General features: G+C 44.9%; 1 protein-coding gene across 1 annotated transcript in view; it reads right to left on the reverse strand.

Annotated features, from left to right (window-relative positions):
- Nucleotides 1–193: 193 nt before the first annotated feature.
- Nucleotides 194–686, reverse strand: part of Otc (ornithine transcarbamylase) — a gene marked incomplete at its 3' end in the record, with an annotated part of 21,632 nt that continues 21,139 nt past the window's right edge. Inside the window, exons 4-5 of the mRNA XM_050133615.1 lie at nt 563–674; nt 194–382 (exon numbers count right to left, since the gene is read on the reverse strand). Of these exons, the coding sequence (XP_049989572.1) occupies nt 194–382; nt 563–674 (301 nt within the window). The remainder of the gene's footprint in view (nt 383–562; nt 675–686) is intronic.

Below are 686 nucleotides of genomic sequence, written 5' to 3' on the forward strand. Positions count from 1 at the left end.
AAATAAAATAAAATCGATGACACACATGGAAGGAATCTCGTATACATAATAAATAAATAAATCAATCGATGACACACATGGAAGGAATGTTGCATACATAATAAATAAATAAATCTTAAAAAAATAAAATAAAAAATAAAAAAAATAAAATCGACGAATATTAAATTAAATATTAATTAATTAATATACTTGCCAGCTTCAGCATCCACGGGCTGCCGCGGCACGTGGCGAAGCACCCGAAGAGGCCGAAGACCACGATGGCGGTGCCGGTGCCGATGAGCACATACGGGGCGTTGGTGGAATTCTCGGCGACCAGGGAGAGGTAGGGGCCCAGCGTGAGCTTTCCCCAGACGCCCACGGCCAGCAGGATCACCCCGGTGATCTGCGAACGGGGAGGGGGCAGCGTGAAAACCAGTCTACACTGGTTTGATCCAGTTTGATCCAGTTCGATTTGGTTAGCTCCAGTTTGATCCAGTTGTGAACCTGTCTACACTGGTTTGATCCAGTTTGAACCGGTTTGATCCGGTCTGATCTACTCTGATCCAGTTATGAACCTGTCTACACTGGTTTGATCCAGTTTGAACCGGTTTGATCCGGTCTGATCTACTCTGATCCAGTTATGAACCTGTCTACACTGGTTTGATCCAGTTTGAACCGGTTTGATCCGGTCTGATCTAGTCTGATCC

The sequence above is a fragment of the Alexandromys fortis genome, unplaced genomic scaffold (genome assembly GCF_014885135.2).
Source record: "Alexandromys fortis isolate MF-2015 unplaced genomic scaffold, M_Fortis_MF-2015_v1.1 scaffold_893, whole genome shotgun sequence".
NCBI lineage: Eukaryota > Metazoa > Chordata > Mammalia > Rodentia > Cricetidae > Alexandromys > Alexandromys fortis.